At 40.3% G+C, this 24,670-nt stretch overlaps 1 protein-coding gene and 2 long non-coding RNA genes across 8 annotated transcripts in view; 1 reads left to right on the forward strand and 2 right to left on the reverse strand.

Annotated features, from left to right (window-relative positions):
• LOC132510348 (uncharacterized) overlaps positions 1 to 4,270 on the reverse strand; it is a 57,355-nt gene extending 53,085 nt beyond the window's left edge. The window contains exons 1-2 of one of the 2 annotated variants that reach the window (XR_009537288.1): positions 400 to 4,269; positions 169 to 304 (exon numbers count right to left, since the gene is read on the reverse strand). This is a non-coding gene — a long non-coding RNA (uncharacterized LOC132510348). Of the gene's footprint in view, positions 1 to 168; positions 305 to 399 lie in introns of both variants that reach the window. The other variant, XR_009537289.1, reaches the window with a different exon arrangement.
• ZFHX3 (zinc finger homeobox 3) overlaps positions 1 to 9,118 on the forward strand; it is a 280,930-nt gene extending 271,812 nt beyond the window's left edge. For 3 of the 5 annotated variants that reach the window (XM_060132275.1, XM_060132276.1, XM_060132274.1), the window contains one exon: positions 3,202 to 9,118. In XM_060132275.1, the coding sequence (XP_059988258.1) occupies positions 3,202 to 4,826 (1,625 nt within the window). In that variant the 3' untranslated portion in view covers positions 4,827 to 9,118. Of the gene's footprint in view, positions 1 to 804; positions 921 to 3,201 lie in introns of all 5 variants that reach the window. The other 2 variants (XR_009537287.1, XM_060132277.1) reach the window with 2 other exon arrangements.
• LOC132510349 (uncharacterized) overlaps positions 6,875 to 24,670 on the reverse strand; it is a 173,670-nt gene continuing 155,874 nt past the window's right edge. Inside the window, exons 4-5 of the long non-coding RNA XR_009537290.1 lie at positions 14,592 to 14,738; positions 6,875 to 7,028 (exon numbers count right to left, since the gene is read on the reverse strand). This is a non-coding gene — a long non-coding RNA (uncharacterized LOC132510349). The remainder of the gene's footprint in view (positions 7,029 to 14,591; positions 14,739 to 24,670) is intronic.

Raw genomic sequence — 24,670 nt, forward strand, 5'->3', positions numbered from 1 at the left:
TTCTAAATAGACTGCCTTTGTACTGGAATGCAGTGACCAGGAACTCGTATTGGGCACTGTGGTTCTGAATTATGACATGTTTTAGTCCTTTAGACAGACAAAAATGTTAATGGTAACACCCCTTCGTTTTCTTCTGCCCATTTCCCTTTCTAATTCAGAGTCACGTACTTGGTAGTTATTTTTCCACTTCGTAGGGAGTGCCGCAGTTCTTTCTGTGTACCTCTCTTGTTCCTCCTCCTCTGCCCTCACCCGTCTTCTCTGAATCCAGCTGTCTTCCCTAAATTGGACTTTCACCTCCAGGATCCTGTGAGACGGAGGCACGAGTTAGCGGGTCCCTCCACGGCCTGTGTTGACCAGTACACATTCACCAAAGGAGAGCCCCTCAGAGTGCCTCCTTACCTTCAAAACATGGCCCTCTTCCCGGGGTGGAAGTGGTTCTGCTGCTTCCCAGAGCAGCCCTGGTTTCTGGTTGAATTAAATCCAAGTTTTATAATTTTAGCAGTGTTTTACAGAACGTGAGGGCTACCTCATTCCAGATCCCAGTTTCTTATCCAAAGAGAAGAACAAGAAAAGAAAGCATTAAGATGTAGAAGTCGTTGCTTACATGTGTTGGCAAGTAATGTCACAGAATGATGTTAAAGTCAGCTAGACATAAGCCAAGAAAGAGACTATGGAAAGTGGCTGGGCACTGAACTTCACTTGCAGCCCAGGACCTTGGAAGAGGGGCTTGGGAAAGCCCAACATTTCATAATAATGTGAAAATATCAGAATCAAAATGTCTGATCTATTCCCCTTGTTTTACAGATGAGAAAACTGAGGCCCAGAGAGGTCAAGACCATTCAACAAGCTAGGGTAGGAGCCGGGCTCCCAGTGCTATGTACTCCTTCCACAGCACCCAATACGAGCCAGTCAGTCAACAGGTATATGTTTAGTGCTACTCAGGTTCTGAGCACTTAGAGTGGACTCCAGGTAGGAAGACAGATCAGCTCTTAATCATTCAAAGCAGCCAGGCCCGCCCCAGTTACCCCTGTCTGACTGTACCGCAGCTCCCAGGAGCACTGCATCTGGAATTAGGAAAGAAAGAAAGAACGTGTGTTTAATACGTCAGGCCCGATGGTAAGCTCTTTCCATATGAGCTTCCATTTAAACCCTACATCCATCTGTTGTGGAAAGCTGCGGTTCCAAGCAGTCAACTAATAGGCCCGATATCACACGGCAGATGTGTGTCAGCCACAGTCCATACCTCGTCAGTCCGACTCCAGGAGTACGTGACTCAGCCTCAGGGGGATGAAGTGGCCTCTTTGGTTCTGATCTTACAGATAAGAAAACCAAAGCCACGGAATTATTGTGAGAATGTATTGAGCTACTTTATCTCACATGGCTAGTGCAGAGCCTGGTAAATAGCAGAAGTTCAGTACATGTTTCTTAAAATTGAAGCTCTCTTGTGCACTGTCAGTTCAAGGTAGAGGAAGTCAGTTCTTCTCTGGCAGCCTGATGCCAGAGGGATGGGGAGATCAATAGGCACTTCCTTCTCTGCCCCACTGGTCATTGGGCTCTGCCTACAGCTCCAGCCTAACGCTTGGAGCAAGCCTGTTGCCTAGAAATAGACAAAGCCATGTCCCGAGTTGGAATTCATAATCTGCTTTGTGCCACTTTAACCAACAAGCCTTTACTGAGTTTTTCTAAGTCAGACACATCTTCTCCTCTGATTTCAGTCCCGTAAGTACATTCAGGAAATTGGATGACTTAATTTCAGTGGTCCCTTTCTGCCATTTTGGAAGAGTCAATTAATGATATTATGTGATGCTGAGGGAGGCATCCTCCTTGGCTATCCAAAAGTTAATGCCTGTTTTTGCTGGGACTGGCAACTTGAGGCAACCTTGTTCTCTTCACCCGAAATCTGAGTTTCTTTTTTTAATGCAGCGTGATAGCCCAGGGAATACTGCACCACTGGAGCTAGAAATCAACATTGTCTTCACCTGGCTTGGGCTTCAGAGTGTTTTTTCTCATGAAGACAGTGACTTGTTTGGAACCCCACCCCAGCTTTCTTGCTGAAGGTGGTCCAGATAAAGTAGTACATTTTGGTGTCCTCTGAAGAGGAGGGACGCATCCCGTCTAGTGTCTTGGATGTGGTCAGTGCTGTCCTTCACCGCCACCTTGCTAGTCTTCATGAACCAGCAGCAGCCCTCCATCACCCTGAAACAAAAGATTTAACCCAGGAGATATGGGTCAGGGAGGAGGTCAGGCTCTGGGGCTGGGTGAAGGCTTTACAGGTAGTGGTAGATTAGGCCTGAGTGTGATTGAGGATGGGGCTGTGTCCTGCGTGCGCCTGGTGACATGGTCTGCCACCCGTAAGCAGTGGTGCCTGGGGTAGGTTGTGATGTCTTAGGAATTGCTGGTGCCAGCACTTTGACATTGCTCTTCTCCTCTTCCTATGGCTGCTTTCTCAAGCATCTGCAGTCCTAATCCTCCCGTATGTCATTCAGATAGGGGCAGGAGAAGAAAATGCTCATTTTTCCGGTGGACTACAGAATCCTATTCCTAGGTGGTTACATTTTTCAGCAGATTTGTTAAAGCAGATCAGCTGAGCCAAAGCAGTGCCACTGTTTACCGTGAATGGATTGTTTCCATTTCTTCCCATTGCTCCTCCTCTCTGTGCCCTCCTAAACACATCCATTCACCTGCAGCAGTGGAGGTCAGAGAGGCACATGTGTAGAGCCTGTTGTGTTTGTTCAGGTGGTCTTGGTGTCTGGCCGGGTTTCTTGCTTTTGCTGTCTTCCGCAGACAGCTTCTGGTGGGGCCTCTTGACTGTGCTATTTCTGTGGGGCTTTTGATGAAGGCCATCGGTTCCGATGGGTCCCGGCTGGCAGCAGCTTGTCTGGGGGCCTCCAGACTAATTGCCTTGGGCAGAGTTGGGAGCGCAGCAGAGAAAACATGACCGAGTGGGATGGGTGTGGCACGTTGGGCAGGAAGGTGTTGGAAGTTGTTTACCTGGTATGGGAGCTGACCCAGGGCTGGGTCCGGATTAGAATACAGGCTATCCAACCTGGGCCTGGCGGGAAAGCCGTTGGATCAACAGGATCCTCCAAGTTCAAACCTTGAGCTCTTAGACCCTGTGCCAGTGACACAGGTGAAACATCTTTAGCACTAGCCTCAGCACCCCAGACTGACACGTGATTTCTCTGTCTCCACTCCTTTCAGCTTTAACATCTCCTAAACCGAACTTGATGGGTCTGCCCAGCACAACAGTTCCTTCCCCCGGCCTCCCCACGTCTGGATTACCAAATAAACCACCCTCAGCGTCGCTGAGCTCCCCCACGCCAGCACAGGCCCCCGCGGCGACGGCCCCTCTGCCAAGTCCCCAACCGCAGCCGCCGCCGCCGCCGCCAGCAGCCCAGCCGCCACCCGCGCCGCAGCTCCCGCCGCAGCAGCAGCAACAGCAACGCCAGGACAGAGATGGTGAGAAGGGAAAGGAGAAGGAAAAGGCACACAAAGGGAAAGGGGAACCCCTGCCCGTCCCCAAGAAGGAGAAAGGAGAGGCCCCCACGGCAGCCGCAGCCACGATCTCAGCACCGCTGCCCGCCATGGAGTATGCAGTGGACCCTGCGCAGCTGCAGGCCCTGCAGGCAGCCTTGACTTCGGACCCCACAGCGTTGCTCACGAGCCAGTTCCTCCCTTACTTTGTACCAGGCTTCTCTCCTTATTACGCCCCCCAGATCCCCGGCGCCCTGCAGAGCGGGTACCTGCAGCCTATGTACGGCATGGAAGGCCTGTTCCCCTACAGCCCTGCGCTGTCGCAGGCCCTGATGGGGCTGTCCCCGGGCTCCCTGCTGCAGCAGTACCAGCAATACCAGCAGAGTCTGCAGGAGGCCATCCAGCAGCAGCGGCAGCTGCAGCAGCAGCAGCAAAAAGTGCAGCAGCCCAAAGCAAGCCAAACCCCAGTCCCCCAGGGGGCTGCTTCCCCAGACAAAGACCCTGCCAAAGAATCCCCCAGACCAGAAGAGCAGAAAAACGCACCCCGTGAGGTGTCCCCCCTCCTGCCGAAACCCCCCGAAGAGCCAGAAGCAGAAAGCAAAAGTGCGGACTCCCTCTACGACCCCTTCATTGTTCCAAAGGTGCAGTACAAGTTGGTCTGCCGCAAGTGCCAGGCGGGCTTCAGTGACGAGGAGGCGGCGAGGAGCCACCTGAAGTCCCTCTGCTTCTTCGGCCAGTCTGTGGTGAACCTGCAAGAGATGGTGCTTCACGTCCCCACGGGCGGCGGCGGCGGCGGTGGCGGTGGCGGCAGCGGCTCGTACCACTGCCTGGCGTGCGAGAGCGCGCTCTGTGGGGAGGAAGCTCTGAGTCAACATCTCGAGTCGGCCTTGCACAAACACAGAACAATCACGAGAGCAGCAAGAAACGCCAAAGAGCACCCTAGTTTATTACCTCACTCTGCCTGCTTCCCCGATCCTAGCACCGCATCTACCTCGCAGTCTGCCGCTCACTCAAACGACAGCCCCCCTCCCCTGTCGGCCGCCGCCCCCTCCTCGTCCTCCGCTTCCCCCCACGCCTCCAGGAAGTCTTGGCCGCAAGTGGTCTCCCGGGCTTCGGCCGCGAAGCCCCCTTCTTTTCCTCCTCTCTCCTCATCTTCAACGGTTACCTCAAGTTCATGCAGCACCTCAGGGGTTCAGCCCTCGATGCCAACAGACGACTATTCGGAGGAGTCTGACACGGATCTCAGCCAAAAGTCCGACGGACCGGCGAGCCCGGTGGAGGGTCCCAAAGACCCCAGCTGCCCCAAGGACAGTGGTCTGACCAGTGTAGGAACGGACACCTTCAGATTGTAAGCTTTGAAGATGAACAATACAAACAAATGAATTTAAATAAAAAAATTAATAACAAACCAATTTCAAAAATAGACTAACTGCAATTCCAAAGCTTCTAACCAAAAAAAAAAAAAAAAAAAAAAAAGGAAAAAAAAAAGGAAGAAAAAGCGTGGGTTGTTTTCCCATATACCTATCTATGCCGGTGATTTTACATTCTTGTCTTTTCTTTTCTAATATTAAAAAGAAAAAAGAAAAAACTTAACCTTGTTACATTGTGTCCTTTTGAAGGTACTATCGGTCTGGGAAACAAGTCCACAGGGCCTCCCTATGTCTTTGGAGCTTAAACCCCTTGTATATTTGCCCCTTTTCAATAAATGCCCCACGTTGATGATAGCACAGAGGAGCCCGGCATGCACTGTATGGGAAAGCAGTCCACCTTGTTACAGTTTTAAATTTCTTGCTATCTTAGCATTCAGATACCAATGGCTTGCTAAAAGAAAAAAAGAAATGTAATGTCTTTTTATTCTCAGGTCAATGGCTCACACTTTTTTCTGTTTTCAGAATCATTGTTTTATATATATTATTTTGGGGGGGGGGGGTTTTTTTTTTTGGTTTTTGTTTTCGTTCCAGAAAAGATTTTTTGTTTTGTTAATTTAAAAACGGGCAGAAAGTATTTGAGAAAAACAATGTGAACTGCTTTAGCTTTCTGGGGATTTTAAGAATAGCTTTTCTGCTGAAGCCAATTTCAAGGGGAAAAGTTAAGCACTCCCACTTTCAGAAAAAAAAAAAAAAACAAACCCACACACAGAGTGTTGAGGACTTGTAGCTTAAAAAAATAAGTTTTAAAAACTGACTTTCTGTATTTATGATAGATATGACCATTTTTGGTGTTGAGTAGATTGTTGCATTGGAAATGAACTGAAGCAGTATGGTAGATTTAAAAGGAAAAAAAAAAACCCTTTTGTGTACATTTAGCTTTTTGTATGGTCCAGCTGACAGCTCCTCACTTGATGTTGTCTTGTTCATTCCTAGCAGATAGATTGCAATCCGTTGATTCACCTAAGCTTTTCTCCCCTTTGTCCCTTAATTCCACTTTCTCTTTCCTCCTCCCACCCTATAATCTCCCACTTAAGGTAGCTGCCTTCGTTTCTTAGAGGGTAGCTGCAGAATTATTTTATAAAACTAAAGAATGAATTTCAAAGGGTTCTAGGGGTCATTAGGATCCTCACAGATTATTTTTGGTTGGGGAGTTGAATCTTTTTAAAGGCATATAATTCTAGTTACCTATGTCTGTTAGCCTTGTACATTTATTTTTTATTTATCCTTCCTTTGGTTTTTCTTTTCACCCTTTTTTTCCCCTCCTTGTTTGGTAGATGCTTCAAATATTCTTTTCCTAAACTAAAGCATTTGTTTCGGTTTGTGTAATTGGGCTGTGTGCTTTTCTTTTCTAAAAAAGTTTTTGGTTAGGGGTTTGGTTTCTGTGTTTTTGTTTTGTTTTCTTTCCTCTCTCAGAAAAAGAAATTTCATGCTTTAAATAAAATCCAAAGACACACCCTTTCACTGCTGAGGCAGAAAAAAGGGAAAGGGTTCTTGTTACTTGAGAATTTGTTTCTGATTTAAATAAACAAGACTTAGTTTAATAAAAGAAAGAGTAAAACAGAAGATTCCCAGGTTGTTATGTGCTTCTTCTGCAAGCAGAGAGGCAGCTGTTAAAGACAATTCCATATACCAAAAGACACACTTTTTACTTCAAAGTTTTGTCCTTGTGTTAGGCAGTCTGAGCAGCGAGTGATCCAGAGCGCAGCCAACAAAGAAGCAGATAGCAATGTACGTACAGAGAGCAAAAAAGGAACTGTGTGTGAGGCACTTGTGTTTATGTTAATATCCGTATTCCTGTAACACACAACACAACGCAACATACACCCTTTCTCATCTTAAAAAAGCGGTCTGAACTTTGAAAGGAAACCTTTGTGCTGCTATAATGTAGATTTTGGAGACAAATAGATGCTTTGCTGTTTCACCTTCATAGCCAAACATCAACAGAAAAAAATCTCCCCTTACCCCGAAAGTGTGAAATCCTTCTCCCCTTCATTCTCTTCCTTATGTTTCAAAAGGGAACTTTGAAGACTGTGAATGCAGGTTCCATCTGGTCACCTTTCGGGCTTCTTCCCCAGGGCTGAAGCCACTCATCGACTTTGCAAAAAGACTGGAGCATTCCAAGATCTGAAAATGAATTTCTTTTTATTCTCTTTTTCTTTTTTAGCCGGGACTATTTTATTTTTATGAATTTGTTTTTAGTTTAATGAAAGAGTAGATCCTGAACTGTTGTATATATTTCTAACTAGGCTGACTGATGCACAGTGCAAATTCCTTTTTTAATTTTTTTTTTTTAAGTAGAAGTACTAAAGAATACCATCTAACTATTCATACCAGTATCCAGTCATAGCATAAGGTGTCAAAAACAAGTACGCAAAACATTTGCTGTTTTAACAAGCTATTTCTTTTAACAAGAATTCTTGTATTTCTCCCTGTGTTTGAGATGAACATTTTTAAATTTTGAAGTTGTACAGTTTTTTGTTTTCCATTATTTTATCTTGTTTGTAACTCTATGAAATATATATATATATATTTTTTGCCATTTAACTGTTGTATGTTACTCTGTGTCTGTATCATATAGAAAAAAATTGTTTTTGGTTCTCTATGTGATACCAATTAACAATTTAACACTAGTTTTATCTGTCAAATTCTGCTAGGTCTTTTCTGAAAACTTTGTTTTTAAAAATGGTAACTGGTAATAGTGCAATTTCTATCCCTTTCCCTCCCCCCCTCAACTTTAAGTTCATTTCCTTGTAATTTTGCCACCCCTCCCCAAAGTGTTTTCTTTTTCCTTTCTTTTCTTTTCTTTTTTTTTTGAGCTACCATGCCATCCTCCCTCTGTGAGGCAGAGTGACTGTCAGTGTTTTTGTTATGCCATGCCTCGACCTGTGGGTGTGTTCGGCAATAGCAAGGTGGTTGGGTAGACTGACCCACCAGTGTTCCATTTAATCATCCACCCACCAGTGTTCCTCAGTGGGGTTATGTGAGTGTTTCAACCTGGAGTGGGTTGCACGCTTAATGCTTTCCTCTACAAGTATACCGCCCACATATACGTTCATTCAAAAAAAAAATTCTTCTCAGCGTTAACCTAGAAGTAGCAAAGCAGTTGGTGATGGTGAAGCTTAGAGGTCAAACATGAGCTAGTTAGATGTCTGTGGGCTGGCATCCACCATGGCTGTGACCAGTATCATTTACAAAGCATGAATTCACGACAACGCTCAACTGTTTAGATCGGTCCCACTCGGAGAATTTACTCCTGTCTGCTGCATAGTCCGTAGCTGAATAGGCTATCTCAAATTACTTTCTGAATTAGTTCTTCACCTCCATTGATACTTCTTGTTTTTGGTTGGTTGTTTTTTTTCTGAATCTCCACAGTGTGGGTTGGTGCCAGACACCAATCAGTCATAGCACCAAATGGGCCCACAGAATGGGAGTTATTTCCTCCATCCTCCAAAAAGAAACTTAAGAAGGAAACACATACACACACCTACACATGCGTGCACGTGCGCGCGCACACACACACACACACACGGAAAAGTTTAGGAAGTTCTATTTTTAATTAAAAGCTATTTAAAGAGATGAATGTGGCCAAAGTTTTACACAATTGAAAATAAGGTAACACAGACAGCACGTGTTTAAACCTGAGTTTATCAGGCATGGCAGGAAGTTGCAGGAGAGAGAGGCAGAGACCCAAGCCAGTGCACTTGATGTTCATGGACATATATTTTTTTTTAAATAAATTAAATTAAAACATTTTAAATAGAAGCATAAATTGAGTTGGTTGTTTGTTGGCGCTGAGATACTGCCCACTGTGAAACAAAGCTTTGACTAGTTTTTTTGTTTGTTTGTTTACTTTCTTCGGAGGGGAGGGGGGCAAGTTTGGGTAGGAAAGAAAGCATACATGAACGTGACCCTGAGGTGAAGAGGTATATGAACAGCCTTTGCAGTGTACAAAAAAACAAAAAAAAAAACAAAAAAAAAAAAACAAAAAAAAAAATAGAGCAAGTGAAACCAAAAATGATGTTCTTGGTGTTTTTCTATAATGTAGTCTTGTTAGCTTTTTTGTTACTGTAACAATGCTGATCTCGAACTGTACCAAAATACATGGAGACTAACAGAACCACATGGAACTTTCAAACTGAAAAAATTTGTCACAAAAACTTTGTTGTCATAGTTAAGTTGATTGTAGATGGTAATTGAATATACTCCTTTGAAAATATTTCATCAAGTATGTTTCCTGCTCATTGTGATACATTAAAAAAATATGAGCAAAAGTTCTTGTCTCTGTCACCAGAGTTTGTGTGTGCATGTGTGAGAAAGAGGTTGATGGCTGGCAGGGTGTAAGTCTGAACAGTATCCTGAGGTTGTGTGGCCAGGGACACTTACTCTGAGGTACACAAGCTCTTTGGTAATTCTAAGTGTCCTTGTATCTCCTGGTACTCATGAAAGTGCAGGAAGTTTTGGTGATGGTGCTGACTAGCTTATTTGAGAAGGGTAAGCCTGACAGCTTGGATGATGTTTGGCCCCAAAGAGCCCTAATAGCATTTCTACTTTTAATTCAGATGTTTATATGAGAATTTTAGATACCTGGGACAACCACAAGCAAGGAAGTTATGCTGATGATGAGGAAAGAGGTAAGTTTAACTTCTCTGAAATGGGAATTAGATCCAGTGTTTATGACGGAAGGATATGAAAGGTGAGTTGAATTAAATGGATGATTGACTACATCTCCCTTTCCTACCAAAGGATTTTTTAAACCCCTGTTAGAGCAGAATTTGAGATAAGAACAGTCTTCAAAACAGTAATAGCATTAGTAATTCCTATATACAAGAGGACTTGGTCCTCTTACCAAAAACCCTCCCTTACAGCAGAAAATGCATGACATTCATTAATAGTACATTCAAGATCAGGCCCAAAGGCCTTCCATTCATCTCTAATTTATAGCCAAAGCCCATAAATAATTTACACAACTCTAGCAGTAGGCCTGGATGGCACTGCAAGCTAGCTGTGTTCTTGCAAGGTCTGCAGCATCTGCCCTCAGCCAACAGGGGTCTTTTCTACCCCAGAGGTTGAGCTCTGAAACCCTCTTCTATTGGCTTAGACAGCCATTGTCCACCAAGTCTTTTTTCTTAGTTCCTGCAGCAGGCATTCAAGAAGTAGCAGTGACCCTATTAACTCAACATTTCAAAGAATTCTACAAGTGGTACAGGCATTACTAGAGCTCAGAAAGGAAAAGTTGGTTCCCTCACTGGTAGCTGGAACCTCTATGCCAAACAAGTAGTATCACTGTCCCTAATAAAACCCTGCTCTTTCCCCAGGCATTGCACCTTTCTTTTGGGTGTTCCTGCAGAAGCAGATGGCTTCTACCTCAGTGTGTTTTCTTGGCACACACTTATGTCACTGATCTTTCTTCTGACCCCATGAAAAGGTACAGTATAAAACTTGTTGAGACCCAAAGCCACATCTGCCTTTCTAGGCTATAATTATTTTAGGGTCTGGCAGGATCACACCGAAATGTTTTAAATGGAACTAGTTTTGCAGCAAGGTTTTGCTGCTTCAGCTCTTTGGAAGAAGGTGACTACAATTCAAATTCTTCTTAAGATAAATTTTTAAACAAGAAAATAAGCACCTAAATTACATCGAGAGAGGGCTGGGTAAGGGACTCTTTCTGTTACTGAAAAAGCTTTATACTAAAGGGAAAAGAACTCTTCCAGTCTGGCTTCAATATCATGTTCATGTGGCTATTAGTCTCCTTGGAATTAATAGTTCCCCCCCCCGCCCGCCGGAAAATGTGAAACGGCAGCATCTTAGTACGGCTGGCTGATATGTGTTAGTAGGGTAGCTGTTTCTAATTTTGATTTAAAGAAATGTCTGGAGTGCCTAGCCCCTGTTATAGACTAATGACCTTACAAATCTCACTTTTAACAAGTTTTGACTTTAAATTACAAGAGCACAAGCAGTTTAAGAGTCAAGCTGAAGGATGAGAAGTTTGCACCTGCTGCTCTGCAGCCTTAATTACAGGAGGACAGATGTGCTTGCTCAGTCTCTGTACATTTCTGCTGGGGGTGGACCAGCCAAGGCTCTGGCAAAACTTGCAAAATTAGTGCTCTCAGGGCCATTAAAATAGACAAAGCTTTCCATTACCTTTATTTCACAGCAAAGATGGTGGGTATTTCCCTTCCTCCTTCCCTTCCCTCCTCCCTCCTTTCCTTCCTTCCTTCCTTCCTTCTTCCCTTCTTCCTTTTTTTCCTCTCCTCCTTCCCTCTTTCATTCTTTTCTTAACTAGGGGCATATATTTTTTAAATGTCTTTTATCATTTAGCTTAGATTCCTCTCAAGCTATCTTCTCGAGTTTTTAAATTCCAGATGAAAAATAAATTTGTTCTTTATCCTTTATGATTGCTTCATTTCTTATCTATATGGACCAAAGAGACTGTTTAATCCAATTTAGGGATCCCTTATTAATATAAGAATGCAAGCTTTCAGATGAACTGTTTTACTCTTGGGGCAAGATCCCTTGGCCTGAGAAATGAGTGCTAAGAAACAACAAAGAGTAGCAAGTGACAAAGGCATCAGTAGACATTCTCTGCTTCCGTAACACCAAAAGCTGCTTTGGACACTCACTCTGCCTTGCCTTCCTATGCTCAATACACTGCTCTTTCCAAAAGCCCCCTTACACATTGCTGCTGTCTTTTAGACCCCCTCTGTAATGCTTTCTATTGGCTTGACACTTAAAATATTTTGTGAAGTTTTGTAAAATTACTTCTTGCTGCTCAAAATGATCTATAAAGTAGGCAGAGTAGGTGACATTGATCCCAGCTGGTCAGGAGAGTGAGGTAATGAGTGAGGGGAGAAGGCACTGACCGTGCATTCAGCCTCTGTCCAGTGTTCCTTCTCCCCACACAGCATTAGGAGAGTGGTCAAGAGAGCGGGCTCGAGTCAGACTGACGGGGCTCCACCACTGTAACATGGATTGCATTATTACTCCCACTGTAACATGAGGATAAGGGTACCTGCTTCACAGGTTTCTTTTAAAGATTAAATAAGTTAATATCTGTAAAATATTTCAAACATTTCCTGGTACATACTGAGTACTGAATATCTATTGCTCCTATTATTGTCAGTATTAACTCTCCACTTCTTTGCTGTAGGTCTCTTGGAATCGCAGCTTTTTTGTTGTTTTTAAATTAATTAATTAATTAATTTTTGGCTGCATTGGGTCTCCGTTGCTGCGCGTGGGCTTTCTCTAGTTGCGGTGAGTGGGGGCTACTCTTCATTGTATGCAGGCTTCTCATTGCAGTGGGTTCTCTTGTTATGAAGCATGGGCTCTAGGCACACGGGCTTCAGTAGTTGTGGCACGTGGGCTCAGTAGTTGTGGCTTAGGGGCTCTAGAGTGCAGGCTCAGTAGTTGTGGCGCATGGGCTTAGTTGCTCTGCAGCATGTGGGAACTTCCTGGACCAGGGCTCGAACCCGTGTCCCCTGCATTGGCAGGTGGATTCTTAACCACTGCGCCACCAGGGAAGTCCTGGAATCACAGCTTTCTAACCCTTGCTTTACTTCACAGAGGGTTTGGGGACTTACATAAGTTATATAAGTCAGTCCCATCAAGCCTTTGCCATAAGTTTATAGCTGATGTTTCCCTGTCTGTACATATCTCAGAGGGTGTAGAGATTTTTCAGGGTGTTTCTGCTCATGAGTTGTACAAGAGGACTGTACTGAATCTGTGCTTCAGTCTTCCCACGTCCAACTTCTAGTGATTAATTTGGTCAGAGAAAAGGATGGCTTATAGTTTGCTTTTGTTTGCAAGAATAGACATTCCTGCCTCACCATGCCTTGGCGGGTGAGCACTTAAATGTCTGGGTTTACATAATAGAGTAAATGGAGTAGGTTGTGACAATCTGCTCACTGCCATTGCCTGTTTTGAGGTGGTTTGAATACACAGGTTGGGAGCAGCAGTATCTAAAATGAGACTGTGAGAGTGAATGAATTGTACGTGAAACAAAATTGAAAGAGGAAATCACCAAAGGAATGCAGCAAGAGGATCGTTTTACCCCAAAACATGGGAAGAGCTTTTAAAAATACTATTGTTCTAGTAACCTGCAAAATAAACATCAGGAAGAGGCATGGGAACAACTGAGTAAAAACTACATTAGCCCAGAGAAAAGGCTTGAGTATAGCCTCTGCATATATGAACTCATCAGTGACACAGGCATTAGGAAGCTATGGCTCTGTGAACTTTCTCCATTTTTAATCAGAAACGGTGATGGTACTGTAAATAAGATTGCTGATACTGGTATGAGAGGGCTGGTAAAGGCTATGCAGTATGACTGGTGAGTCATTTCTCCTTTTCTCTGAGGATAATAACATATAAATGAAGCTTTGGCATATTGCCTGTAGATAGGATATTATCATACAGTACCTGCCTTTGATTTCTTTGTTATATGGTTCTAAGTTTGATGTTGTTTGAATACTTTTCAAAGTCTGATTTGCATTCAGCTGAACTTGTTTCTTTTAGTAGTGTAAAGATGTTGCTCCACTGTTGTCTCATTCGAATTGTTTCTAATAAGAAGTCTGCTGCCATCCTTATTTTTTAATGTACTTTTTTCCTCTTTTAAGATTTTTTCTCTCTATCACTAGTTTTATCGCATCATGTTATGATGTGCCTTGGTGTAGTTTCATTTATGTTTCTTGTGTTTGGGATTTGTGGAGCTTCATGGATCTGTGAGGTACTACTTTTTGTCAAAATCGGAAATTCTTCAACCATTATTTCTTCAAATCTTTTTTTTTTTTTTCTGTCTGCTTCATTCCTTCTCCCCTTCACCTTCAGGGATTCCAATTATATATGTATTAGATCATTTTAAGTTAACTCATAGCTTACTGATGCTCTGGTTTGGTGAGGTTTCTTTTTCGGAGGCAGGGCACTCTTTACTCTGTGTGCTTCTTTTTTTTTTTTGGTAGCCCATACAGGGAATGAATGTGTTTCATTTTTGACCTTCCATGTCTCCACTTAATTTTTGAACATATCACATACAGTTAAAATAACTGCTTTACTGTCATCCTCTGCTAATCTATGTAAGTTCTAAGTTGGTTTGATTATTTTCCTCATTATGAATTGTGTTTTCTTGCCTCTTTAAAAGTCTACTAATCTTTGATTGGATACCAGTTATTGTGAATTTTACCTTGTTGAGAGCTGGATATTTTTGTATTCCTAAAAATTTCCAGTTTATTCTGGGATGTGCTTAAGCTACTTAAAAACTGTTTGACCCCTTCATATCTTATTTTTAAGTTTTGTTGGGCAGGACCAGCACACTAACCAAGAGCCAATTATTCCCCATTACTGAAGAACAAAACTTCTGAGAACTCTACTCAAATGTTCCATGAACTTTTTCTGACCCTGTATGTGCATCAGGTGCTGTTCCCTCTTACCTTTTGGGCTGGTTCTTTCTCAGCCTCAAGTAGTTTCCTAACATGCATGCACTGGTCAGCACTTTGCTGAATAATCATGGAGGACCCTGTGAAGATCTCCAGAGGTCTCTCTCCTCTGGTACTCTGTCCTGCAAATTCTAGCTGCCTTGCTTTCCCCAGACTCACCTTTATCTCCTCAGCTCAGGGAGTCTGCTGGATTCCACCTAGGTTCCTCACCCTAAGTTTTAACTTTAAGGCAGTAGGGTGGGATAATCAAAGGGCTTACCTTATTTGGTTCTCATCTCTCAGGGATCACTGTTCTTCACTGTGTAGTGTCCAGTGTCTCAAGAACCATTCTTTAATACATTTTGTCTTGTCTTTTTAGTTGTTTCAGCTGGGAAAGGTACATCTGGTCTCTATTGCTCCATCTCAGCTGAAAGTAGAAGTCAAATATAGTTTTTAGGTATATATGGTAAGAGTCCTGCATACCTTTCTAAGTCGCTACCTATGCTTATGAAATTTCCCAAAAGGTGTGATTAACTTAGGAGCCTGATTTCCCCAACACACTTCCCTGAACATGACGGATGCTGACTCACTCTTAGGATCAAAGTTTGAAACTGCTTCATCCTTTTGCTTAATCACAGTGATGAGCAGTGAAAGAAATGTAGGTAAATGCATAATTCTGGCCACTTTTTGCCTTGCCATAATGCCACATAGAGTGGAAAAACCAGTTGTTAGGTTTTGAAGTTGTAAGTCAGCCCATGAAGCAGAGGTATGACTGACAATAAAACACTATTTCAGCTCTTCCCCCTTGATATAAGGGTTATCACTGTTCATAAAGGTAATTCAAGTAAAAAAGAAACACTTTTATTTCAATGACGTCCTTCACACAGACCATGTTTCAGGCTAACTAAATGTGGCTCAAGGAAATCCAATAACTTGGAAGTGTGGTTCTTACTCTGAGATGAATTCATTGCACTCAAAAGGCTTACCTTATAAGTAACACACAAGAATGCTAAAAATCTGGCCTCAGCAGACACTAGTCATTCGTGTGAAAGTCAACTTATATTTGTTTGTTATGTTTATTATTTTAGTAGAAATTTGATCCTACTTTAAATTGGTAATATAATAATACATCCATGATAAGTGAAAAACTTAAGTGTTAACTCATTACCTGCTTTCAAAATTCTCAAGATTTGTTCCAGGGTACCCTTCCCACTATGCTTATCTGCAGATGATCTGCTCCACTAACACCAGTCTACCTTCCAAACACACCCTGTACTTTTCCCTCTATATTTAAAGCCTTAGCTAATGTCATTCACTAGATGACATCTATCTCATCACATCTGTCCAGTGTCTTTTCTGAAAAGATCAATGAAACTAAAAGCTGTTTCTTTAAGAAGATAAACAAAATTCATAAACCTTTAGCCAGACTCATCAAGAAAAGAAGGGAGAGGACTCAGATCAATAAGATTAGAATGGAAAAGGAGAAATTACAATGGACACCACAGAAATACACAGGATCATAAGAGACTGCTACAAGCAACCATATGCCAATAAAACAGACAACCTAGAAGAAATGGACAAATTCTTAGAAAGGTACAATCTTCCAAGACTGAACCAGGAAGAAATAGAAAATATGAACAAACCATTCACAAGCACTGAAATTGACACTGTGATTAAAAAAATCCCAACAAACAAAAGGTCCAGGACCAGATGGCTTCACAGGTGAATTCTATCAAACATTTAGAGAAGAGTTAACACCTATCCTTCTGAAACTCTTCCAAAAATTGCAGAGGAAGGAACACTCCCAAACTCACTCTATGAGGCCACCATCACCCTGATAACCAAAACCAAAGATACCACAAAAAAAAAGAAAGAAAATTATAGGCCAATATCACTGATGAACATACACACAAAAATCCTCAACAAAATACTAGCAAACCAAATCCAACAATACATTAAAAGGATCATACACCATGATCAAGTGGGATTTACCCAAGGGGCACAGGGATTCCTCAATATCTGCAAATCAGTGTGATACACCAGGTTAACAAATTGATGAAGAAAAACCACATGATCATCTTAGTAGATGCAGAAAAAGCTTTTGACAAAATTCAACACCAATTTATGATAAAAACTCTCCAGAAAGTGGGTATAGAGGGAATCTACCTCAACATAATAAAGGCCATATATGACAAACCCACAGCTAATATCATACTCAACAGTGAAAAGCTGAAAGCATTTCCTCAAAGATGAGGAACAAGACAGGGATGCACATGCTTGCCACTTTCATTCAACATAGTTTTGGAAGTCCTTGCCATGGCAATCAGAGAAGAAAATGAAATAGAAGGAATCCAAACTGGAAAAGAAGTAAAACTGTCGTTGTTGGCAGATGACATGACACTATACTATATAGAAAATCCTAAAGATGCTACCAGAAACTACTAGAGCTCATCAATGAATTCGGTAAGGTTGCAGGATACAAAATTAATACACAGATATCTCTTGCATTGCTATACACTAACAACAAAAGATCATAAAGACAAATTAAGGAAACAATCCCATTTACCATCACATCAAAAAGAATAAAATACCTAGGAATAAACCTACCTAAGGAGGCAAAAGACCTGTACTCTGAAAACTGTAAGATAAGAAATCGATGACACCAAAAGATGAAGAGATATACCATGTTCTTGAATTGCAAAAATCAATACTGAAAAAATGACTATACTACTCAAGGCAATCTACAGATTCAATGCAATCTTTATTAAATTACCAATGGCATTTTTCACAGAACTAGAACAAAAGAATTTTAAAATTTGTATGGAAACACAAAAGATCTCAAATAGCCAAAGCAATCTTGAGAAAGAAAAATACAGCTGGAGGAATCAGGCTCCCTGACTTCAGACTATACTATAAAGCTACAGTAATCAAGACAGTATGGTACTGGCACAAAAACAGAAATATACATCAATGGAATAGGATAAAAAGCCCAGAAATAAAACCACACACCTATGGTCAATTAATCTATTACAAAGGAGGCCAGAATATACACTGGAGAAAAGACAGTCTCTTCAATAAGTGGTGCTGGCAAAACTGGACAGCTACATGTAAAAGAATGAAACTAGAACATTCTCTAACACCATACACAATAATAAACTCAAAGTGGATTAAAGACCTAAATGTAAATTGGACACTATACAACTCTTAGAGGAAAACATAGGTAGAACACTCTTTGACATAAATCGCAGCAAGATCTTTTCTGACCCACCTCCTAGAGTGATGAAAATAAAACCAAAAATAAAAGGGACCTAATTAAACTTAAAAGGTTCTGCACAGTGAAAGAAGCCATAAGCAAACGAGAAGACAAGACACAGAATGCTAGAAAATATTTGCAGATGAAGTGACTGACAAGGGATTTATTTCCAAAATATACAAATAGCTCACACAGCTCTATGTCAAAAAACCAAACAACCTAAACAGAAGATGGGCAGAAGCTCTAAATAGACATTTCTCCAAAGAAGACATACAAATGGCCAAAAAGCACATGAAAAGATGCTCAACATCAGTATCAGAGAAATGCAAATCAAAACTACAAAGAGGTATCACCTCACACCGGTCAGAGTGGCCATGATCAAGAAGTCTACAAACAATAAATGCTGGAGAGGGTGTGGAGAAAAGAGAACCTTCCTGTATTGTTAGTGAGAATGTAAATTGGTACAACCATTATGGAGAACAGTATGGAGGTTCCTTAAAAACCTAAAAATAGAACTACCATATGATCCAGCAATCCCACTCCTGGGCATATATCTGGAGAAAACTATAAGTAGAAATAATATATGCACCTCAATGCTCATTGCAGCATTATTTACAAGAGCCAAGACATGGAAGCAACCTAAATGTCCATCGACAGAGGAATGGATAAAGAAGATGTGGTACATATATACAATGGAATATTACTCAGCCATAAAAAAGAATGAAATAATGCCATTTGTAGCAACATGACTGGACCTAGAGATTATCATGCTAAGTAAGTCACACAGAGAAAGAAAAATATCATATGACATCACTCGTATGTGGAATCTAATTTTTAAAAACGATACAAATGAACTTATTTACAAAACAGAAACAGACTTTCAGATATCGAAAACAAAATTACCAAAGGGGAAATGTGGGGGGAGGGTAAAATCAGGAGTTTGGGATTAACACACACACACTACTATATATAAGACAGATAATCAACAAGGACTTACTGTATATCACAGGGAACCCTACTCAATATTCTGTGATAACCTATATGAGAAAAGAATCTGAAAAAGAATGTGTATATGTATAACTGAGTCACTTTGCCTTACACCTGAAACTAACACAACACTGTAAATCAAGTATACTCCAATAAAATTTTTTAAAAAATTGGTGCAGCCACTATGGAAAACAGTATACAAGTTCCTCAAAAAATTAAAAATATAACTACCATATGATTCAACAATTCCAGTTCTAGGTATTAATCCAAAGGAAGTGAAATCACTATCTCAAAAAGATATCTGCATCCCCTATTCACTGCAACATTATTTACAACAGCCAAGACATGAAAACAATCTAAATGTCCATCAACAGATGAATGGATAGGGAAAATGTTATGTATATATACAATGGAATAGTATTCAGCTATAAGAAAGACGGAAATCCTGCTATTTGCAACAACATGGATGGTAACCTTTAGGGCATTATACTAAGTAAAATAAGTCAAAGAAGGACAAATATCATAAGATCCTACTTATATGTGGAATCAGAAAACCAAACTTAAAGATATAGCAAACAGATTGGTGGTTGCTAGAGGCTGGAGGGGTGGGTGAAATGAGTGAAGGTGGTCAAAAGGTACAATCTTCCAGTTAGAAGATAATTAAGCCCCAGGGGTGTAATGCATAGCATGGTGACTATAGTTCTGTTAACAATACTGTATTGTAAATTTGAAAGTTGCTAAGATAGTAGATCTTAAAAGTTCTTACACAAGACAAAAAACTGTAACAGTGCGTGGTAATGGATTTTAACTAAACTTACCCTGGTAGTCATTCTGCAATATACCCATATATGAAATCATTATGTTGCACACCTAAAAACTAACAATTATGTTGCACACCTAAAAAGTATGTCAATTACTTCTTAATAATAACAATAAATGAATACTGATGGTATAAAAAATAGCTGTGTAATTTTTTAAAATACATAGAATTTAAATACACAACATTAGCATTTAGGTCAGAAGAGGGTAAATGGAGTTAAAATCCTTTATACTTCTTGTATTGTCCATGAAGCAAGTGAAAGTACTGATCCCCATTAGGCTTTTGTGTGTTAAGAATGGTTTTAATTTCTTTGTTTAAGTTTCATGTATTTATGCATTTGTAGTCAATATTCAAAATATGACACAGGAAGAGCTGAATGTTTAATCAGTTCAATAAATGGTCTATAAATTGAGAAGGCATTCTTGCCATAGAGGAGAAAATCAGCATTCAGAAAGAGAAACAAACATTTAAGTTTTTAATTTTCATAACTTCGTTAGCAAAATAAAATACACCCACTAGCCAAACCTCAAACTCTAGCGCCTTCAAAAAAAAAATCCTTGAGTGCTACAGACTTATTTTTAAGTCAGATCTACTGAGGTATAATCTACACACAGTAAAAATCATCCTTTTTAGGTGTACAGTTTTATGAGTTTTGACAAATGTATATGTTGGATCACCACCAAAAATCAACATATAGGATATTTCCATTACTCCTGAAAAGTTCCCTCCTTTGTTGTCAGTCCTCTCCCAATCCCCATCTCAAGCACCACTGATCTGTTTTCTTTCCCTATAGCTTTACCTTTTAGAGAAGAATGTAATATAAACAGAAGTATACAGTAGGTAGCCTTTTGTGTCTGGTTTCTTTCACTAAAGGATAAGGCTTTGGAGATTCATCTATGTTGTTAAATATGTCAACAGTTCCTTTTTTTTTTCATGGAATAGTGTTCCACTGTGTGGCTATACCCTGATTTAGTTACCCATGCACCAGCTGATGGATATTTGGGTCTTTTCCAGTTTGGGACAATTTTTAATAAAGCTGCCATAAACATTCATGTGCAGATCTTTGTGTGGACATATGTTTTATTTTCTCTTGAGTAAATACCTAGGCATGGGATTGCTGGGTTATATGGTAAATGTAAAATATAACTTTATAAGAAGATACCTCTGGTAGACAGACTCTAAGATAGCGGCAATTATTCCAGCCTCCTAGTATTTATGCCCTGTGTAATACGATTCCCTTGAGTGTAGGTGGAACCTGCTTCTAACCAACAGAATATGGCAAAAGTGAAAGGATGTCACTTCCATGATTATATTACATAAAATTTTAACTTTCGTCTTGCTAGCAGACTTCCTCTATTTATTCTCTTTCTTCTTGGTTCTGATGAAGTAAGATGTCACATGAATTAGCCCATTAGCAAGAAACTGAGGGCAACCAACAGTCAACAATGAACTGAGGCTCTCAATCTGATGGCTCACAAGGAATTAAATCCTGCCAACAACCACATGAGCTTGAAATCAGATCTTTCCCCATTTGAGCCTCAGATGAGACTCCAAGCATGACTGACACCTTGACTGCAGTCTTGTTAGAGACCCTAAACAGAGGACTCAGTAAAGCTCAGCCCAGAATCTTGAGTCATAGAAACTCTGATATCACACGTGTGTTGTTTTAAACAGCTAAGTGTATATAATTTATGCGGCAATTGATAATTAATACACTGCCGGTTTTCTAAAATGATAATACCAATTTACATTCCCATCAGCAATGGGAGTTCCACTTGCTTTGCACACTCACTAGTACTTGGTAGTGTCAGTTTTTCTAAATTACAACCATTCTAAAATGTGTGAACTGGTATCTCACTGCAATTTTGTGTTTCCCTTATGACTAATAACTTGGACTATCTATTCATGTGCTTATTTGCCATCCATCTTTTTATTTTACTAACATTGTATTTTGAAGACCAGAGCTTTAAATTTCAAGACAATTTGTCAGTTTTTCTTCTGTGGTATGTACTTTCTGTGATCCAAGAAATCTGTGCTAATCTAAGGTCACTTTAGACTTTTAAAGACTTTCTCCTACATCTTCTTTTAGAAGTCTTAGAATTTTAGATTTTACATTTAAATCTATGATTCATTCTGAGTTATTATTTTTGTATAGTATGTGAAGCATGGGTTTTGGGGTTCTATTTTTTTTTTTTTTTTTTTGCATATAGATGTCGAATTGTTCCAGTACCATTTGTTGGAAAGACTATCATTCCTCCATTGAATTACCTTTGCATCTTTGTTGAAAATCAATTAACCATATATGTGTGGTACTATTTCTGGACTCTATTCTGTATCACTGATCTCTATACCTATCCAAATCGACACTGCATTGTCTTGATTACTATAGCTTCTTAGTAAGTCTTGAGATCAGGTACTGTAAGTCCTCTAACTTTGTTCTTCTTTATCAAAATTGTCAATTCCCTCTAATTTGATGTATATGGTTCAATATCATACCTATCAAAAACTCAATAGGCTGTACTGTAGCCAATTCAATAAGCTAATTCTAAAATTTATGTTGTGTTATGGTCTAAATCTTTGTTTCCCCCCAAAATTCATAAGTGGAAAACCTAATGTCCAAGGTGGTGGTATTAGCCAGTGGGGGTCTTTGGGAAGCGATTAGGTCATAAGAGCAGAGCCCTCATGAATCGTATTAGTACCCTTATAAAAGAGGCCCCAGAGGGCTAGTTCACTCATTTGCCACATGTGGATACAACAAGAAGTCTGCAACCTGGAAGAGGGCCCTCACCTGACCGTGGTGGCCTCCTGATCTTGGACTTCTAGCATCCAGAACTGGGAGAAATAAATTTCTGTTTGTAAGTTACCCAGTCTGTGGAATTTTTTTATAGCAGCCTGAACAGTGTAAGACATGGAAATACAAAAGACCAAAAAGAACCATAACACTCTTGAAGAATAAACACGTAGAATATCTTGTTCTATCAGATATAAAGGCTTGTAATATAGTAATTAAAACAGTGTGAATAGATGCATAGATGGACAAACAGAACATAGAATAGAGAGCCCAGAAATAGACCCACACATATATGGATACTTAACTTATGACAACATTCAGAGCAGTAGGGTAACAATGGTCCTTTCAATAAAAGACACTAGAAAAACTGGGTATCCATGGGTGAAAAAATATGAATCTGGACCCCTCTGTAGCATCATTTTCTACAGATGGATTATAGACCTAAAATCTCTTTCAGCAAAACAATATAAAATTTTTAGAGGATAATATAGAAGAATATTTTCATGAACTTAGGGTAGAGATTTCTTTTTAAAAAATCATTTATGAGAAAGGGAGATGCTGTTAAATTTGACTGTATTAAGAACTTCTTCAGCATATCAAAAGACACTAGGTAGAATATGAAATGTAAGCCACAGAGGAGGAGAAAGCCTTTGCAACATGTGTAACTAAACAAAGTACTAGTATTCCCGTATACAAAGAACTCCTACTAAAGTCATTAAGAAAACAACAGACAAGTGGATAAATGGGCAGAAAACCTCAACAGGCACTTCACAAAAGAAGAAATTCAAAAGGCCGATTAACATCTGAAAAGATAATCTCATCAGTAATCAGGGGAATACAGATTAAAAACACAACGTGATACTATTACATATCCACAAGATTAGCTAAAAATCTGACAATACCAAGTGTTGATATTGATTTTGAAGACTCTTAAAAACTAATGTGGGCTGTAAATTGGACAACACTCTGGCATTATACAGTAAAGACAGAGATATGCATGACATATGACACAGCAATTCCACTCCTATTTGTATACCCTAAAGAAACTCACCAACAGGTACTCGCTTGTGGTACAAAAACATTATTCTAGCAGCCCTTTTTGGAAAGACCCCATACTGGAAACTCTTTTATTCATAGATCAAGACTTACAAAGTAAAACTTTAAAGAAAAGCAAGAATGTAATTTCCATGAAAGCCAGGACAGTGGTTACCTCTACTAAAGGTGGTGATGAGAAAGGGGCATGTGGAAACAGGAAGGTGTTTCTGGAGTTCTGGGGTTCTATTTCTTAACCTGGGTGATAAGTTTTTCCTTTATATGATTTGGTTAAACTGTACTTTTAAGTATTTTAAGCCCTTCTCTGTAATATGTGTATGTTTTCCACAGTAAAATGGATTTTTATATATACAAGATGTAATACAGGTTGCATAATAAACTAGAGTTTATATATAGAAATAAATAACAAATATATTTATTTTATACATATAAATGTATAACAGTGTGTGTGTGTGCAATGAGTATCTCTGATGGATTCAAAAGATACTCGTAACAGTGGTTGCTTTTGAGGAACTGGGGGGTCAAAGATGGGAGAGACTTAATTTTCATTTTATTTCCTTTTTACTGTTTGAATTTTATACAAAGTATATTACTTTTACAAAATGTGTTTTTTTTTTTTTTTTTTTTTTTTTTTTTTTTTTTGGTACGCGGGCCTCTCACTGTTGTGGCCCCTCCCGTTGCAGAGCACAGGCTCCGGATGTGCAGGCTCAGCGGCCATGGCTCAGGGGCCCAGCCGCTCCGCGGCATGTGGGATCCTCCCGGACTGGGGCACGAACCCTTGTCCCCTGCATCGGCAGACGGACTCTCAACCACTGCGCCACCAGGGAAGCCCTACAAAATGTGTTTTAAGTGTTATTTAAAACACAATGAACAACAAAAGAAAAATTACATCTTATACTAAATGAGCCTAATATTACAGTGGGCCAAGAAAGTGGGTTCATCTCAGGTTTACTCCAGTGAAGAAGAGATATAGATGCAAATGCTGCTTCTTTTGTAGCCACTGTTTACCTCTTTGGGATGTGCAGTACCAGCTCACATCCCTGGTTTTAAGTATTTTGGTACGGTGACACCATAATGAGTTTCATCACAAACTAGTGATGAAAAAGTCACTATGGTTCTGGGAAAAACAGAACCTAAACAGGTGACTTGATGAGGCTTAAAAGTGTGTCACTGACCTACTTTGGGTTTGATCTTGATGTTTATTGGTGATGAAGGCATCTCTCTCCCGTAAACCTGACAATTTACTCCCACCCATATCACTTGGATATAATGGCAAAGTAAATCCACTGACAAGTGCCCAGAATCATGAGGTGGCTGCCACACTTATAGAACTTAAAAACAGTTCCAAGGTTTTTCTTAAAGTGTTTTGTTCTTTCAGATTGCTATAAGTGACTTACAATGTGCTTTTTAGAAAACACTCAGAAAATCTTTTCTGGATGGCAATACTCATAGGAG

The sequence above is a fragment of the Lagenorhynchus albirostris genome, chromosome 19, assembly GCF_949774975.1.
Source record: "Lagenorhynchus albirostris chromosome 19, mLagAlb1.1, whole genome shotgun sequence".
Classification (NCBI taxonomy): Eukaryota; Metazoa; Chordata; class Mammalia; order Artiodactyla; family Delphinidae; genus Lagenorhynchus; species Lagenorhynchus albirostris.